Genomic DNA, 17,725 nt, shown 5'->3' with positions numbered 1-17,725 from the left:
AGATTTTTTCTATCTGCAACTCACACAGCTACTCAATAGAAACAAGAAAACAGAAACCACTGGGGTCTCCTGGCTACTAGATACTTCCTTTCCTATTTCACTTGCAACACATAACTGAGCAGCTAGTCAGGCTCTATCATGGGAAGCAAGAAGGTTACCATCTGCTTTCCTCTCCTGCATGTGTGACAGGACATCTCTCTGATGCCTTGCCATGAAACCACCCGTGGATGGGCAAAGGGCTCTGTAGGTTCTGTTCCTGGCAACAACCTTCAGTACATTATTTTCCTGTTTATATCTCAGTTCCCTTGAGAAGCTCTGGATGTTGGATCTTTTCTCACTGTTGATTGGTGTGCATTAGCTGTTCTTTCACATACTGAATGGGCGGTACAGGTGCCCTCTGCCCATTCTAATGCAATGCATTTGGAGGCAGGCCCCTATATCCCATAGCCTGCACCCAGCTTTTCCTATTAGAGCAGGGCTTGTCAACTCCCAGGAGCCTCACCTGGAAATCTAAGCATGACATCTGAGCCAAGTGATGGACTGATGCGACCAGGAGGATGAGTGAGCAAGCAAAGTGGATGCAGATTGCTCCTTCCTCCTTCTCCTCCCTTCCTTCTCCTCCTCCTCCTCCTGGTTGTATCAGTCCATTGGCTGCCTGAGCCAGGAGGAAGAAGGAGCAAAGAAGGTGAGGACGGACGAGGAAGATGGCGATCCCCCCCCACTACAACCATGGAGTGGAAGGCTTTGCAGGGGGTGAGAGGTGAGCAATGAGCCCATTTGCACCGTGGAGTGGAGAATATTGCTTGGTGTGAGTGATTAATCTGCGCTCCCAACCATGAAACGGAGGGCAGTCTTGCTCCTAAATGTTTCGTCTGCCTCTCCTAGAACCAAAGAGAAGCTATCAAAGCCTCTCTTGGTACTAGTGCAACACTGGTGTGTACTTAGAACGGGGCGCTTTCCAGATTGCTCACTACCACAGTGTCATGACGTATCCCTTAAGTGTCCTTCTGTACTGCCTCTGTCTTGACATTGCAGTCCCTGCATTGTAAACAAGGTGCCATTCACATTTCTGATGCCTTCTTTCATGTGTTATTGCTGCGTTACAGCCCTATAACGTTGCATCTGCGTTGCAAGAAGAAGAAGAAGAAGCAGAAGCAGCTGTATTCGACTGTTGTAGGAGGCAACGAATTTCAACTGCAGTTTTAAATCAGCACCACAAAAGTAGCAGTTTACACCACTTTTTGCGGTGTAAAGCTTGCTATCTGGAAACCACCCTAGAGTGGTGAAGTTGCAAAGACTCATCTCAGCTGTGAATTTAGTAGGTGGCCTTAGGGTAAGCCACTCACCCTCAGGTCCATCTCTGCAATACAGGCACTGTAATACTCACTTACTTTACTGGATTGTTGCAAGGAGTACAAGAAGATATACATGTGCAGTACTGAGAACACTCAAAATTGCAAAACAGACACTACTCTGTATTATTATTACTCTCTAGTAATACACAGGCTGAAATGAGTGTGGCTTCTTCTTCTTCTTCTTTTCTTCTTCTTCTTCTTCTTCTTCTTCGTCTTCTTTTGCCTTCATGGGGCCCTTTTCTCTCATGGTTGTTGGCAGAACCACACACCTCCATCTGTCAATGAGAATGGTAGAGCTTGCTCATTAAGAAGGGGCATGGGCTTTCTACACGGTTTTTAAACCCTTTCACCTCCCTGACCCTGAGTCCGAGAAACTGTCCAAGCCATTGAGTAACCCTTTCAGAAATACTGCTGCAGAGAACAGAGTGTTGCTTTTTCATCACTCTGTGGGTTTCATAACTTCTTGCTGTGGGAACCTCTAGTGGCAATGCAGCCTCTATCTCTTGAACACAGAATGAAATGCTTCAGTCAGTGGTGGCACCAGAAAAAGATATGTACATGTATGGCAGGGGGACAAAGTGCATTTCTAAGGGCAAGCAACACATTAGATTTCTATAGGAGACATAACAATATTTTCCCCATGTATGTACTGATCATTAGTATATTGATATCCATTAATACTTTTGTTCTCAACATTTTTTTTTCTCTGAAGCCAATCTGATTGATTTTGGTACAGTTAACTATCAAGTCAGCATGCTTAGGAATACAGGCTTATTTTAATGTTCGGTTTATGGTTCAGTCGTGGGGAAGGACAGCTGGAGGCCAACCACTTGTCTGAGTGGACAGACAAACCCCCTGATGCTGCCTATGAAGTTCCTATATGGAAATAAGAAAATGTGTGAATGAATGCCACATGTTATTCATTGTGGGATAAATGCAGAGATATGTATCTCTTTTGCCGTGTGTACTGAAGATGTTTTTGGCAGCAGCAGCAGCTTCCATAATGTTTGTGCAAGAAATCTCATCTTGTGTAAAACAGCCTCAAAACAGCATGACATTAGGAGGGGTTATAGGAAGAAGATGCTGAAAGACATAGTCTCAAACAGTGAGGGCGGAGGCAATGGTAAACCCCTCCTGTATTCTACCAAGTAAACCACAGGGCTCTGTGGCTGCCAGGAGTCGACACACTTTACCTTTCCTTTAATTAAGAGTATTTTAAGGGTGGCTCTCTTCCACTATTCCCACCGCACACCTTTTTCAAAGCATGCTCAGCTGAGGAAGAATCCAATCCGTTATCCGTCCTTGTTAGCAATAGTGAATACTGAATTAGCAGAAGTAGTTACTGAGAATTAATCAACTCTCCGTAAGTCTGTGATCTAGTATGTGGGGCTACAGAAGAGAGAACTCTGCTCGCAGAGAGGAGTTTTGTTATACTTGTTGGCGCCTCGACGAACAAATCCTTCTTTGGAGGGCGCCGCGCTGACTCAGGAGGAAGAGGAGGGGTTCAGTGCGCCCCCTAGTGCCGGAGTCAGTGGGCGATGTCCGCCCTATAACTCTCAGATGAGCCGGCAAGGGTGAGGCGAAACAGAGCCAACCGGAGCGTACTTGTTGAGACGGAGCTCAGGGCAGCCGCAGCGGTGGATGTCTCGGCATTACGTGTGACACAACTGAGGAAAAGATTTGGACACAAGGTGAGCGCCACCGGCAGGAGTGGTCAGCTGCTCCCAACTCTCCATGCCGCGCGCGAACTCCGATAGGACGGGCACGGAGGGCAGGACAGGCGAGACAGCCCGGCGGTAAGGGAAGGGCGGTCTCAGGTGCTCCTAGTCGCAGACTGCGGAGTGCCTCCGGGAAGAGAAGAAATGGCTGGGGAAGTGCTAGAGCACCTTCCCGATGGGGAGTGCTTGTCCGTCCCTCGGGGAAGCCCTCCCTGAGAAGCGGCTCTCTGGGAGAGCCTGGAGAGGAGGAGGAGGAGGAGGACAACTGTGGTGCGCTCTCAGCCAAGGTGGTTAAAGTTCAGCGGCGGGCGGGGGGGGGGAGAGTATTCTCTGATTTTTATCTTATAGGAAGTAGGGATGCAAATCCGTTGAAGTGATTGTGAATATTGAATTGGGAGTTGGTGTATATATATTCGAGGTTTCTATGAACTGCAAGGTTGTCATCCTGCCTATGTTCTGTCAGAAGTTCAATAGAATTCTGCCTTTCGATAGAGGCGGAAATCTCTGGGGGCGACTACTCAAAAAAAAAATCACTTGGCGTAGCCTGTCATCCTAGCACTTTATATGCTTAGTTTAAAATTGTCTACCTCTGCCTTTCTTTCAAAAGAAACTTGGGAGTAAGCCCCAGTGTACTCAGTGGGAGCTACTTCCAAGAAGACATGCCTAGGTTTGCACCGTTAGTTGCATCGGGAAATGACTGACAGTGCCAGCCTACTATGCATCTTTACTCTGAAGTGTCTTCCTAGTAAATGTGTTTGTATCCTACGAAGTGTGTTTAGAACTGGAGCCCTCACCGCTCTGTTGTATTCGCAGTTCTTGTGGGGTTTCCTATCTGGCTAATGCTTGCTTAGAGTGGAGATTCTAATCCATGTAAGCAGTTATGAATACTGATGGTTACACCACAGTTGAGAGCGAAAAGGTATACTGCTGCGCAGCTCTCATGTATGTGACAGTAACTGCCTGGGAGGCAGCTGTCTCTGGGGAGTGCCTGTCTCTATATGGAGGGTGTCATAGATGTTTTTCCTGCATGGCAAGAATCGAGCCAAATGGAGTCTCATACACGTATGGATTCTCATACATGTTTGAAAGGGAATATTTGCATTAGATAATGGGCCCTGAGAGCCCAGTACCACATACTGACTCATAAGATACATATATCTTGTACTGAATTTACAAGATATTCTTATTAATCAGTCCACACTAGCTGCCCAGTGATTCTGTATTCTCAAACACTGATACTGATTAGATTCCCCACCACTTAAATGAGCACATATTGAAAAGATGAAAAAAGTCCACTCTTCTTGTGACTACAACAGGGCAGTTAAAGATTATAAAGTAAAGTGCGCTGTCAAGTCAGTTTCGACTCCTGGTGCCCACAGAGCCCTGTGGTTGTCTTTGGTAGAATACAGGAGGGGTTTACCACTGCCATCTCCCGTGTAGTAGGAGATGATGCCTTTCAGAATCTTCCTATATCATTGTTGCCCAATATAGGTGTTTCACATAGTCTGGGAAATATAGTCTGGGAAACATACCAGCGGGGATTTGAACTGGCAACCTTCTGTTTGTTAGTCAAGCATTTCCCCACTGTGCCACTTAAGCTGGTCTAAAGCAGTGTTTCTCAACCACCGGTCCCTGGACCGCTGCCGGTCCCCGAAGGGTTGAGTGCCGGTCCCTGACTGGGAGTCAACCCCGCCCCCAACTGAAATCAAGGCACTCACTTCCTCAATTTTGCACATGGCATGGAAGAGGAAGAGTATCACGGAGGCATGGGACCCTTCTTGTGCCTTGCCTCCACGTGCTGCTGAGATCTTCCTACAGCTATCTTATTCCCTATCTTTACAGCTTCAAACTGTATGCGGTGCGGGGGCATGGAGGAAAAAGTATGGCAGTGGGTGCCACTTGAAGGGCTGCTGGTTCTTGCATGCTCATTGTTTGCAGCCAAAGGTTGTTTGATTGAAACCCAGCTGCCTGTTGTGGTTGAGGCGCCTTGAGAGGGAACGCTGTTTCCCTCTTGCATCAGTGGGGCTTGCTTGTATGTTGTTTTCATTGGCCCCATGTAGCTTTTGAATTTTTCTAATGGCCCAACATCCCCTCTCCATTGAGTAATCACAAGCACCTCCACTCCAGACATACTGGAGACAAATTTGTTCACCCAGGCTTTTAAATTCAGGGGTTCTCAACCTTGGGTACCCAGACGTTGGTGGACTTCTACTCCCATAATCCCCAGCCATAATGGCCAAATGCCATTGTTGTTGGGGGTTATGGGAGTTTAACTGAGGGACCCAAGGTTAAGAACCCCTAATATTCCATGTTTGCAAAAGATTCCAAATTTAATTATTTCAATGCTTATATTATTTTCATTCTAAACTGCCCAGAGATGCAAGTTTTGGGCAGTATAGAAGTCTGATAGATAGATAGATAGACAGACAGACCTGAAACCCCTTTACTAACTGCTGGTCCGGGAAACTGCGCATGAAGAATGTAGCGGTCCTTGAAACTCTGCACGAAGAATTTAGCGGTCCTTGACTCCAAAAAGTTTGAGAAACACTGGTCTAAAGGATATAAAGGGGTAATTAATTCATGCTAAGTGATCTGAAGTACACGTGCCTGGATCTATTTCTCATTGACAGAGACAAATGGGAGCCATTACTCAATCATCTGGTTCTTAATGTAGCCCCCAGGTTAGTTGAGCCAGACAGTAGGAATTAAACTAAGAAAAAGTGGAGCAATTAAATTATACTCCATGTGGTTACTACAGAGAGCTGCTTATTTAAAAAACAAAGCAAATTCCCACTGAAAAAGTGGTAATGATGGCTGCAGCATAATAGTTTGCTTCTTGTAGTAGTAGATTAGAGGAAATGTGTGCTGCTTTTTCAAATGGTGCATTTGCTGGTGAAGGACATTTGATAATTAGGATTTAGTCCCCTAGATTCATGATGTGTTTCAGCCAATTCTTGGTCTGCTGACCACTTGCAAAGCAGAGGTGTCCAGGAACAGGCCCAGCTTCATGGGGTGCCCACATACATACGTGCACACATACATCTGATGAGTACTGTTTATAGATAGATAGTAAAAAAAAAAAACTTGCTGATTTAAGGCCAGGGCTAACGTTATCTCATTTTGGCTCAAGCTCCACCATGTTGAGAAATTGGAATCTTAGGCCGATGCCTTAACAGGTGTGCCACATGATCAGAAATGATGTGTAATGTCAGAAATTGCACTCACAAGTTGCGCTCCATCGTGCACCCCTCTTTTTTCTTGATCTTTGAGGCCCACCTCAAGATGGGGAGGATGATAGAGTGTCTGGCACCAGCAAAGATGCCCCATCATGTCCATGTGTGTGCAACAAAGCCAAGCTGTAAGTGAGCACAATTTGTGACTTTGCACAACATAATTACTGATAATGGTAAGACATCAGCCTTAGATTCCAATTTCCCAGCTTTGTGGAGTTTGAGCCAAAATGACATAGCCTTAACTCTGATTTTTGGGCTAACTGGGCCTCCCACAACGTCATTTTGATTAGTTAAGTGCCGTCAAGTCAGTGTCTACTCTTAGTGACCACATAGATAGATTATCTCCAGGATGATCTGTCTTCAACTTGGCCTTTAAGGTCTCTCAGTGGTGCATTCATTGCTGTCATAATAGAGCCCATCCACCTTTCTGCTGGTCGTCCTATTTTTCTCTTTCCTTCAACTTTCCCCAGCATTATGGACTTCTCAAGGGAGCTGGGTTTTCACCTAATCTGTCGGAAGTATGATAGTTTGAACCTGGTCATTTGTACCTCGAGTGAAAATTCTGGATTGATTTGTTCTATGATCCATTTGTTTGTTTTCCTGGCTGTCCATGTATCCTAAACAGTTTTCTCCAGCACCAAAGTTCAAAAGTGTCAATACTTTTTCTATCTTGCTTCTTCAAAGTCCATTTTCACATCCATAGAATATCATGGGGAAAACCATTGTTCAAACGATTCTAATCTTTGTAGGTATAGACATGTCACGGCATCTAAATATCCTTCCCGAGGCCTTCATTGCAATCCTACCAAGTGCTAGTCTGCGGCGTATTTCTTGACTGCTGGATCCTTTACTGTTGATGGTCGATCCTAAAAGGCAGAAGCTATCCACTACTTCAGTGTCTTCATTATCAATTCTGGAGCTGGTTGCTGTACCCGTTGTCATTAGTTTAGGCTTCTTTACATTTAGTTGTAGTCCCATTTTTTTCACTGTGCTCCCTTAACTTTCATTACTAGAGCTTGCAGCTCTGTAATGACAATGTCATTATATTAGATCAATTAATCTCTTCTGAAGCTGTTTTTAAATCTCTTGAAATTTTGAGAGCTGAATTCGATTTATCTCTAAATGCTAGCTGACAGTTTATTCAGGTAAAACATTTATTATTGTGGATCTTGTGGCTTCTGAAACTACACACACACACACACACACACACACACACACGCACCTTGGGTGGTACATGGCAAGTCATGCCCATGCAGTGCTTAACCACCAATTGGCAGTGACATTAGAGGCCCAATCAGTGGGCTTCTCCAGTGGTGAGAATTGTGGCAAACCACACCCATGCAGAGCTTAACCAATTGGCAATGACATTAGATACCAAATCACTGGGCTTCTCTGGTGGTGAGAATTCTGTGCCATGGTGACCATCTGAAATAAACAGAGAAAAAGAAAGAAGCCAGAGGAAGAAATAAAGAGGAAAAGAGCGAGAGAAAGGAATTAGCAATAGCAATAGCACTTACATTTATATACCGCTCTATAGCCAGAGCTCTCTAAGCGGTTTACAATGATTTAGCATATTGCCCCCAACATTCTGGGTACTCATTTTACCGACCTCGGAAGGATGGAAGGCTGAGTCAACCTTGAGCCCCTGGTCAGGATCGAACTTGTAACCTTCTGGTTACAGGGTGGCAGTTTTTTTTACCACTGCACCACCAGGGGCTTTAAGAATTAAATTAATTAAGAAGGTGGTGGTGGGGAATAAGATGGGAAGAGAAAACGGGGGGGGGGAGAAAATAAGCAAAGCCCAGAGAGTAAGAAAGAAGGGCAGCATTGGTGGGGTGGTGGTCCTGAAGGGTGACCAGGGAACTGGAGAAGCCTGACAGGGCTATCAAGGAGGAGCAGGCAGGCGGCAGAGGAGGGAGGCCTGAGGTGGAAGTGGCACAGGGAAGGAAAGCTCGGGGCTGGCCAGGGAACTGGAGGAACCTGATGGGGCAGCTGCCACCAGAGATGAAGAGACAAGGAGGAGGAGGGCAGCAGAGGACGCAGGCCCAAGGAGGCATTGCAGGGAAAGAAAGTAGTGATGTTGCCGCTGCCATGCTAGATGATGGGGAAGTCTCTGGGGTGAGGGGGCTCTGAGGAGAGCAGCGTGCATGCGTGGGGCTACCGAGGCCAGTGGCCTTCTCCAACAGTGAAGTCCCTGTGCTGTGTGAGCGGCCAATGTGGCGGCAGCGAGGAAGGGTCCGCTCAACTGCCACTCCTGCTCAGGGCTACCGAGTCCATTGGTGGAGGGAGGCATGTAGGGGAGGGCCAGGTCTGTCGGCAGCCTGAGAGGAGTGAGTGGCCATGGCGGTGGCAGCAAGGAAGGGCCTGATCAACCACCGCTGCTGCTGTGGGGAGGAGAGGGGGAGGAGCAGGACCAAGGCTTGGGTGAGGGTGAGGAGGTCTCTGGGGTTAGGAGGCTGTGGCTTGGCCAATTGGCCCCAGCAATGCCACAGCCATGACCAAGAGGGGAAAAGGGGATGGAAGCAATGGGGTGGATAAGGAGCAGCAGCATGGCTCAGGTGAGTGTGTTGCGGTGGGGGTGGGGAAGCAATGACAGCAGGGATGGATGAGACTAGGAGAGAAGCAATGTCATGGGGGGCACTGAGGGTGTGCAAGAGGGGAGAGACTGCACTGGAAGGACTATTTTACTCCTGAATTGTAACTTTGGATAACTGATATGTGTTCCTTGTCAGCATTTGAACTGGTCTTTTTCTGAAGGAAAGATAAAGAAGAACTTTCAGCAATTTGCTCATATTTTAACTTTTTTTTAATGTTTGGGGTGGGGGAGAGAGAGATCCGTAGAAGGTTAGTTTCCCCTGCCTTTCCCCCCCACCCCGCCTTGGTAGGTTGTATGTTGTTATGTTAAAGTTATTCTTAAGGGGTCCTTTGTAGCCTACTTTCCAGTAGGCTTATGAGAACACCCAGCTCTGTGTGTGTGTGTGTGTGTGTGTGTGTGTGTGTGTGTGTGTGTGTGTCCCACATCAAAACACCTGAACCAATAGGAACCACACCGGGTACAGTTGTAGGGACACCACAATGGCATAGTTTTTTATGTCATCCACCTTGATCCAAGATGGCGGACGCATAAATATTTGAGACACAAGTGGGCTAACTTGTGAACTGCTTCAAATTTGCTACAGTAGGGACACATAGGGATGATCTCATCCACTCCAACTCAAGATGACAGCCGTGTGAACATCTGAGGCACAAGCGGGGTAATTTGTGGACTGTCTAACCCATTTGAACCAAATTGGATACAGTTGCAGTGAGTTAAACACATGGACACCTCAATGACATTGCTTGTGGTGATGTCATCCATGCCAATTCAAGATGGTGGATGTGTAAACATTTGAGGTGCAAGTGGGATAACTTGTGGACCTCAATTTAAACCAAATTTCATCCAGTTGTGGAGACAGTGAAATGAAAGTAGGCTGATTAGTTCTTACTAGAACAACTTGTTTTCTTTTCAGTTATACACATAAATAATAAATAAATGTTACCCTTGATTATGTCGTGCACTGCTATAATCTTATTGAAATAAATTTATATATTTCTAAAACAGTCATAGGATATTCTGCATTACAGTGGTGTTGTAGAACTAGTGTGGTGCAGTGGTTAGACTAGAGCTGGGAAGACCCATGTTCAAATCCCCAGACAGATGAAAATGAAGAGACAAAAGTCCCACAGTGCCATAAACAGGTTTATTTGAGCCCAATATGTGTTGGCCGAAACCTTCTTCAGGGGCAGGGGCGTAACTACAATTAGGCAGGGGGAGGCCGTTGTCTCGGGGGGCCCCGCCTTGGGGGGGCCCTCAGAGGCTCTCCCCCACCCAGCGCCTACCCGATCTTCCTTGTGAAGTCATTTAATGGGGGGGGCATTTAAGAATCTTGTCTCAGGGCCCACTCCAACCTAGTTACGCCCCTGTTCAGGGGCAAAATATTATCCAATGTAATCCTGTTACAAAAACACTTCTTCAAAAACAGGTAACAATATTGACAGTAGCCAAAGCCAATGAAGCCAATTTGAGCATTGGGCTCAAATAAACCTGTTTACAGCACCGTGGAACTTTTGTCTCTTCATTTCCATCTGTATTTGGTGCTTCTTGTTTTTCTTCATCCAAATCCCCGGAAAGCCATGAAACGAACTCTGTGACTCCAAATCCCCAGAAAGCCATGAAATGAACTCTGACTTCGGGCCAGTCATTTATCTCTCAGTCTAACTTAACTCGCAAGGTTGTTGTGAGGATAAATACAGTCATGCATACCACTCTGGGCTCCTTGGAGGAAGAGCAGGATATACATGTAAAAATAAAATATAGTAAAGTTATGTCCAAGAATATCTTGGAAGGCGCACATGGAATGCTAAAAAATGTCATATTTTCCAGCACTTTACCTATTGTATGGAAGGTGCTGGGTGGATCTACACTTCCCAGTGCTCTGTCTTCAGCTTTCAGTATGGTGCAGCATTGGTGCTGGAGCTTGACAGGGCTCTGTTATTCTTACTGCCCCCCTCAACCTGGCATAGGGAAAAGCAGAGTACTGTGTAGAGGTGGGAAATGGGTGTGTGTGTGTGTGTGTGTGTGTGTGTGTGTGTGTGTGTGTGTGTATACATACATACCTTTTATTTATTTTTATATATAAAGTGTGCCACCGAGTTGATGTCGACTCCTGGTGACCACAGAGCCCCTGTGGTTTTTCTTTGGTAGAATACAGGAAGGGTTTACCATTGCCATCTGGTCCACTTCTTTGAAATTAATGGGACTAATCCTTATCGCAGAAGTCAAGTGAGGTTTCCTGTCAGCATTCTGACAGTGCGGGATGAGCAGCAAGTACAACGTCAACTGAGGCAGTGTTGGAAGTTAAGGACTATGCACTGTCTCTTGTCTCAGACAGTGGAGGACAGACTAGTGAGTCAGAGGGCTAGAGGGTCAAGACACTGGTCATCTCTTCTCTACTGCTCTGACACTATCCCTTTTGAAATGTAGATTGGTACTCTTAGGGATTAACTTCCTCTCTCTCTTCCCTACCTGTCCTACCTTGCAAGATGGCAAGCTCCTCTCCCTGCACCATGTGTGCAGAGAAGATTAGCCACCTTAAGTGGCGCAGTGGGGAAATGCCTGACTAACAAGCATAAGGTTGCCGGTTCGAATCCCCACTGGTACTATATCAAGCAGCAGCGATATAGAAAGATGCTGAAAGGCATCATCTCATACTGTGCGGGAGGAGGCAATGGTAAACCCCTCCTGTATTCTGCCGGAGAAAACCACAGGTCTCTGGATGCCAGGAGTCAAAATCAACTTGACAGCACACTTTAAGGCTATACACACGACCAAAATCTGAGTAGGATAAGAGTCTACCCAGCTTCGGAGCTTTCAATTGTGCGTAAACAAACAAATAGGAGGCGGGAATTATAGTGTGTGAGAGAGGAGTAGGATGTCTTAAATCTCAATCTCTTAAATCTCAAAAAAGAGAGGAGAGCTGGTCTTGTGGTAGCAAGCATGGCTCACTCGTCCCCATAGCTAAGCAGGGTCTGCCCTGGTTGCATATGAATGGGAGACTTGATGTGTGAGCACTGCAAGATATTCCCCTTAGGGGATGAAGCTGCTCTGGGAAGAGCAGAAGGTTTCAAGTTCCCTGCCTGGCTTCTCCAAGATAGGGCTGAGAGAGATTCCTGCCTGCAACCTTGGAGAAGCCGCTGCCAGTCTGTGAAGACAATACTGAGCTAGATAGACCAATGGTCTGACTCAGTGTATGGCAGTTTCCTATTTTCCTAAGATGCAGAATACATCTGCATCCAGCTAGATAGATAGATTAGAGATCCTAACTCCTCACTTTCCTATCTAGAATGGAGTTCCATAATGAATGCCTTATATATTGATTTGAAACTATGAATTGGCTCCAAGTTACTTTACTCTCAGCATACACGCATGCCTAACTAAATCCGCTGTGTTGTGCCTCTGTGCACTCTGCTATAATGAAAAAGGGATTCTCTCACCGAAGAGAATTCCCAACAGGCAGTTCTGAAGAAGTGTGTGGTAGTCACACTCTGCCTAACTGATAGAAGAGAATGGTGGGCGGGTGGATGATTACTCAGAAATAAGCCCCCACATTGCTCTAACTACTCACCTGGTTTTCCCCAACTGTCCATTCCATGTTTCCCCTTCCCTGAGAGTTCACTTTCCGTCACTAATAGAATAGGCATTGCTCTCGCAATAGAATCCACTAGCTGTCTCCCTCTACCAATGATGGAATACTTGCAAACATTGCCAGTTTAGTGAACAACTTCCAGTTTAATGGAATACACTAAATAATAAATAAAACTGGCTTCATTTCAAACTAGGCATGCCTATGTAACTTTACCAGGACTTGCTAGCCATAGGCTTTAATGGGGCAGGAAAACCTTAATAACATTTGAACCACTGCTCCAAAATTAATCAAACCCATAAAGGATTGCTTCCCTAGATAAGCCTGAACAGATTAGATCAGTCATTTTCATCAAAATTTGAAAGAAATCAACTCCTGGATAAAAATTGGGCAAAAAAGGGTCAAAGTATCAATTTTCAGCACTGTTTAACCTGCGGTAGCTTTGGCAATTTTTATCAGATCTCCTTGAAATTAGGCAGATTTGTATGCCTCACCAAGTAAATAACTCAACAGTTGTCATACTTATAAGCAATATAATTTTGAGGCTTATAATGGTGGAACCTTTTTTTACTACTCCCCTTAACTAAAGGGCATTCCATGCTATATAGCTTTCTAGCTGATCTGTACAATCCAAATAATGTGTCATGCTTTTGTGTTCATTATTAAATTGTAAAATCTAAAAATTAGAAATTAACAAATAATAATCCCCCTCCATTTACTCTTTTTTGTTTTTTGCTGGGGGAGGGAGAATGCAACAAAGTAACTTTGATTTTAAAATATAATTATTTTTGTAATAAAATACAGTTAAATATAATAGCTTTAAAATAGTCTCTAATTCTCTCTGTGTGTTCTCCCCAGTCTGTCCCATGTGATGCTCCCTGATTTACAGTATACAGTTCCTGAACCAAGACTAATCAGGGTGGGGCCAGTCAAGATTATGTGTGCACTCTCTTACAGCGCTGTCAAGAAGACACTCTTGAGTTCCTTACTATCCTAGTAAGGATGCAGCAACTTGACTTTCAGTTCCTGGGGCATTTCAAGGACTTCCTCTTCTCTCTGACTTCTGCCAGCTCTCTTTTTCATCACCAACCTCATTTGATTGAGGAGCACCTAAAATGTATTTATTTTATTTTTATTTATTTATTTTTACATTTCTATACCGCCTTTCATTAAAAGAAAACCCCAAGGCGGTTTACAAAAATTAAAACATACAATAAAAGCAATAAAAACACCAAGCTAAAAACATATCAAACAAGCATAAAAAACAAGACAACAGATAGAGTATTGGGATCTGTGCAGCATTTAATCATAAACAGCCTTGCGTGTAGATTCAAGAAAGACATGGAGGAGGGGGAAATTAAATTCCAATCAAATCCCAGGGGAGGAAATGGGAGGAAGTGAGGAGATGCAATGTTAACAGTTGAAGTCACAAAAGAGAATATATAACAATTGGCTTCTCCTTACTTTGGATTATCTAGGAATTGTGTGTGTGGTGGTGGGGGGGGACACATGCAACAGTTCCTGTCTACTGGATGGGAACTTCCAAAGGCACAATCTGTTAGGCAGGAAGTATCCCCCACCCCATAGACTCTTCCTCTTTATCCTTCAGAGCAGAATATGGGGCAAGGGATCCATAGGGAAGTGGCCAGGCCCCCTATAGAGGCAGTTCTAGAGACTCTCTTTAAGGACCTTGAGATAATTTCTGCTGCCCATTTTCCCCGCTTACAGATGCCTGTTCCTGGAGGCAATCACTGACAGTATGTTCGCCAGCCACTCCTTCAATCATTCCCAGACACCACCTGCCATCCTTCCAATGAACTTCTCCTCGATCCAGACAGGGTCAGTGAAAGTCCCAGCAAGAACTTCTTCACCTGCTTCTCCAATTTTCTCTATGACCCTGGGTGCTGTCTCCAACATTGTAGCACTGGCTATCCTGGTACAATCTTATGCCCGCTTCCGACGCCGTTCCAAGGCCACTTTCCTGCTTTTTGCCAGCAGTCTGGTTATCACGGACCTAGCAGGCCACGTCATCCCAGGCTCCTTTGTGTTGCATCTTTATGCCACAAGGAACAGGTGGACAGCCATGGACCCTTCCGGAGCCCTCTGCAAGTTCTTTGGCGCCTCCATGGTATTTTTTGGACTGTGCCCACTCTTTCTGGGCTGCATAATGGCGGTGGAGCGCTGCATGGGCATCACTCGTCCTTTGCTGCATGCTGGTCTTGTCACACCTGGCCGAACAAAGCTCTGCTTGCTGGCACTGTGGACGACTGCTCTAGTCATTGCCCTGATGCCTCTCTGCAGCTTTGGGAAGTACGTCGTCCAGGAGCAAGGGACCTGGTGTTTCATCAGTGTGCAAGAGGCAAAAGCCTGGCCTGAAGTGGCCTTTGCCTTGCTCTTCTCCTTGCTGGGTTTGGCCTCCCTGCTGATTGCTCTCTTCTGCAACACATTCAGCGGACTCAACCTGGTACGGGCCCGGCTTCGTAGTCAGCGCAAATGTGGGCACCGGCGGGCCAAGGCCCATGACATTGAGATGGTTGTGCAGCTGGTGGGCATCATGGTGGTTTCCTGCATCTGCTGGAGTCCCTTACTGGTGAGTGGAGGAAGAGTGGCAGAAAGGGTAAAATCTCTGCGTGGGAACAGAGTGGGAAATGCGGCAGTAGTCATGCAGCAGGTCAGGGCAGTCCTCCTGTGCTTCTAGGCACTCATGAGGTATTCAGGGTGGGTGGAATCTAATGATGTGTTCAACTTAAAGGCATGAGGAGGACTAGGAGGCTCTGGTGGGGAAAGGTGTCTTCCCAGGGAGAATCATAACTGGAAAGGATCTGGCATCTGTAGCATCCAGAGGCCAAGGTATCGGTTCACACTGACATTACATAGGAGGAATCTGTGGGAAAGATTCGATAAGTTCTATTCTCCATTGAGGTCCAGCATATGCATGGACTACTATCACTTATGGAGCCACTGGAGACTGGACAGCCCTTGTCAGGGAACAATTGTTAGGAACATAGAACATAAGAAACTGCCATATACTGAGTCAGACCATTGGTCTATCTAGCTCAGTATTGTCTTCACAGACTGGCAGCAGCTTCTCCAAGGTTGCAGGCAGGAATCTCTCTCAGCCCCATCTTGGAGAAGCCAGGGAGGGAACTTGGAACCTTCTGCTCTTCCCAGAGCGGCTTCATCCCGAGGGGAATATCTTGCAGTGCTCACACATCAAGTCTCCCATTCATATGCAACCAGGGCAGACCCTGCTTAGCTATGGGGACAAGTCATGCTTGCTACTACAAGACCAGCTCTCCTCTTGGCTGGCTGGGTGAAGATGGCCTGGAAAATATACCTTATTTACCCAGATAGAAGATAACTCTGAGTTCAAGACGATCCCTTTAAAAATGCGAATTATACATGTATGTATTTGTATGTATGTATTTTTACATTTATATCCCGCTCTTCCTCCAAGGAGCCCAGAGCAGTGCACTACATACTTGAGTTTCTCTTTCACAACAACCCTGTGAAGTAGGTTAGGCTGAGAGAGAAGTGACTGGCCCAGAGTCACCCAGCTAGTCTCATGGCTGAATGGGGATTTGAACTCGCGTCTCCCCGGTCCTAGTCCAGCACTCCAACCACTACACCACGCTTTACCTGAAAGCAACAGGACTCTAAATTTAAGAGGTGCCCCCCTCCCCACCCACTCCATTTCTAACATCAGAGAACGGGGGGGGGGATTAGTCTTGGATTCAGCTAAATAGGGTACCTATGCATATTCTGGTTGGTGGTGATTGGGCGGGTGGGGGTGAGAAGCTGGGGTGTAAGCAGAGCTCCTACTTTGTTTTCTAGATTCTCAGGATCACGAGAGAGGAGCAGGCAGTAGGGAGCTTTGAGGTCCCCACAGTAGTACTCTCCTCTTATCACTGTGTTTCCCCTCGCAGGTCTTTGTCATCTTGTCAGTGAGCAACTCCCACAACACTGAATACACAAAGCTCCTATTTCTTGGTGTGCGCCTGGCCTCGTGGAACCAGATCCTGGACCCCTGGGTATACATCCTGCTACGGCGTGCTGTGTTGCGCAAGCTTGCTGCTCTACTTCTACGGCGTCCTGATCTCAAGGGGCTACGTTTTGACCGCTGGGAGGCAAGCTCCTTCCAAAGTTCTGAGCGCAGTGTTGCTGCTGGTCGCATCTAGTGCTGGCTGGATCAAGCAGAAGTACCTTTCCTCTTCAGGAGCTCTTCAGAGCACTTCACACACTCCCCAGTGTTTGCAAAATGGGATTCTGTACCCAGGGCTCTGGAACAAATGAGTGATGGGGTTCAAGACTATGGAGAAAATCATACTATTGGGCCAGGTCCCTGCCTAGTTTTGCATCCTGGGACTTTATTGTGAAGGAGAGACGTGGAATCCTTCTTGGAGTAAAAATGATAAGGAGTGACGATAATCCCTTTGGGGAAGAAGAGCCATAGATCATGGTAGAGAGCACATGCTTTGCATGCAGAAGGCCTGAGATTCAATTCCTGGTGCCTGTAGTTAAGTAAGGCTGGGAAAGACCTTGAACTTGGAACCTGGAATGTCACTGATACTCAGAGGAATCAATAGTGGGCTAGATGACCCAGTGGTCTGACTCAACAGAAGACAGCCTCATACATTTTGGCGACTTTGTCACATGTGGTGGGAGAAAAGCCATAATTTAGCACTTTCTGAAAACATACAACACTTTCTAGCATAGCCCATGCACAATATATAGGAATCTTGTTATTGCTGCTATAGTTCAAAGCAGTAAGATGCTGGTGGTTCAGGGCAGTAAGTCATCTGTGACTCCCTGGTATGATTCACTGTATCCTCTCAGGAGCATAAAGCTTGCTTATGGGTCCAAGTAGAAGCTTGGAGTCCTGGAGGCAGCTTCTGTGATGATTTTTAAAAGGGGGGGGGGACCCTCAGATAACATCCTGCTCTCCAGCTAAAGAGGCAACTCTTAAATGGTGGGTCTCTAATATTAGCAGAGGGAGAGCAACTGTCCCTGTTCATTGCTGCACAGCATTTAACCCAGTGGTTGTTTGGGGCCTCTTTCTCTGTGTAGTTTGGTGGGTTGTTTTTTTTTTAATGCTTTTGAATCCCTTTGGGACAGGAAACTTTTCCCCCTGTTTCTTTTGCTATGTCAACTTTCTTGATTGGATAATTCTGTTCAGACAGTTCATCCAGCTGTAGCTGATTGAATATAAAACATGTTTAACTTGCTGTCCTGCAGTG

The 17,725-nt window shown here is 46.0% G+C and overlaps 1 protein-coding gene across 3 annotated transcripts; it reads left to right on the top strand.

The window, feature by feature from the left end:
• The first annotated feature begins 2,929 nt into the window (after nt 1-2,929).
• PTGER1 (prostaglandin E receptor 1) lies at nt 2,930-17,713 on the top strand. 3 transcript variants are annotated; one of them, XM_053298876.1, is made up of 3 exons: nt 2,930-3,046; nt 14,217-15,078; nt 16,415-17,713. In XM_053298876.1, exons 2-3 carry the CDS (start codon nt 14,248-14,250, stop codon nt 16,664-16,666), a joined length of 1,083 nt encoding a protein of 360 aa, XP_053154851.1. In that variant the 5' UTR covers nt 2,930-3,046; nt 14,217-14,247; the 3' UTR covers nt 16,667-17,713. The 3 variants fall into 3 exon arrangements, with proteins under 3 accessions (XP_053154851.1, XP_053154850.1, XP_053154852.1); XM_053298875.1 differs by having other exon boundaries at nt 3,037-3,151; XM_053298877.1 differs by lacking the exon at nt 2,930-3,046 and adding an exon at nt 3,221-3,360.
• The last annotated feature ends 12 nt before the right edge of the window (nt 17,714-17,725 follow it).

This window comes from Hemicordylus capensis, chromosome 2 (assembly GCF_027244095.1).
Source record: "Hemicordylus capensis ecotype Gifberg chromosome 2, rHemCap1.1.pri, whole genome shotgun sequence".
NCBI classification, from domain to species: Eukaryota; Metazoa; Chordata; class Lepidosauria; order Squamata; family Cordylidae; genus Hemicordylus; species Hemicordylus capensis.
Note: the sequence above shows the minus strand (reverse complement) of the source record. Positions and strands in the feature narration are given on the sequence as shown.